This window comes from Penaeus monodon, chromosome 20 (assembly GCF_015228065.2).
Source record: "Penaeus monodon isolate SGIC_2016 chromosome 20, NSTDA_Pmon_1, whole genome shotgun sequence".
Classification (NCBI taxonomy): Eukaryota; Metazoa; Arthropoda; class Malacostraca; order Decapoda; family Penaeidae; genus Penaeus; species Penaeus monodon.
This window is the reverse complement of record NC_051405.1, coordinates 35,277,411-35,278,473: the sequence shown is the minus strand read 5'-3', so window position 1 is coordinate 35,278,473 and position 1,063 is coordinate 35,277,411. Positions and strand designations below refer to the sequence as shown.

General features: G+C 41.5%; 1 protein-coding gene across 1 annotated transcript in view; it reads right to left on the bottom strand.

Annotated features, from left to right (window-relative positions):
• LOC119585778 (PCNA-interacting partner-like) overlaps positions 1 to 1,063 on the bottom strand; it is a 9,518-nt gene that overhangs the window by 3,837 nt on the left and 4,618 nt on the right. The window contains exons 7-8 of the mRNA XM_037934492.1: positions 498 to 1,031; positions 65 to 219 (exon numbers count right to left, since the gene is read on the bottom strand). Of these exons, the coding sequence (XP_037790420.1) occupies positions 65 to 219; positions 498 to 1,031 (689 nt within the window). The remainder of the gene's footprint in view (positions 1 to 64; positions 220 to 497; positions 1,032 to 1,063) is intronic.

The following is a 1,063-nucleotide window of genomic DNA, read 5'->3' as shown; positions in this document are numbered from 1 at the left end:
ATGGGTTTAACAAATAAAACTAAACAGTAACACAATTAATCTTAAAAAGAGAATATAGACTCACCTTATGTCAGGTTCCTCCTCTGCTACACTCTGGAGCTTCATAATGGAGTCCACAAACTCCCCCAGAGGCTTAGCATGGAGCAGCACTGGGTGGTCTGGCTCTGGCTGATACCCCTTACCACCAAGCCGTAATCGCATGATAAAGGAGAGTATGGTCTGTGGATTAGGGAGAATACGGACTGAGTGTTTTTGCCAGTAATGTATCACTTAAAATAATGAATGTAAGAAATGACAATCTTTCATTTTGAAATTACTAAATATGAAGCTAAGATATTAATTTACATATAATTACACTCCCTCTCAAAAGTAACTATTACATTAACAAATACCAGTAACTTCACTTGTTTACTTGTAGTATTATCACATTATCTCATTCAAAAGTAAATAATCTAATCACAGAACCCCAAAACAAATCATGGTAAGTGACACGTTACCTGAAACATGGGCATGCTCTTCTTCTGTGCTTCATCTTTAATGTCAGCAAAGCCCTGCTGTGAGATTTCTCTCCCTGGGATGCTACAGCTGGTTGTCAAAGCCAGTTCATCCCGCGTATTTATAAGCAACCGCAGGTGAGAGAGGATTAGCTGCTCAACATAAAGCTCAGATTCTGTGCATGTGTACCCCTCACATACATCTTTGGGCTCGCAACTCAGGTACTCTGCTAAGGGACATTCCAGAGAGTCAATCTCTAAGCTGGCAATGCTACTACCATTATTTCTTTTAGTGCTATAAGAATCCTCCTCTGCCTTGTCTGCATCTTGCTGCAGCTGGTTGGTGTTCCCTTGAGACAATGCTAGGTCATCAACATCTCCAATGCCTGACATGTTTAAATCATAGGCAGTGCCAGAGGTGTCTGTGGCAAGAGGTAGTCCCACTGTGGCTCTGAAGACTTTGGCATTCTGTAGAAGGATCTTCACCAACTCTCTCTCTATGACTGGCATTTGGCTCACAGCTTCAAGGATGTACACCTGTAGGAATGTAAGTTATGAATGGAACCATG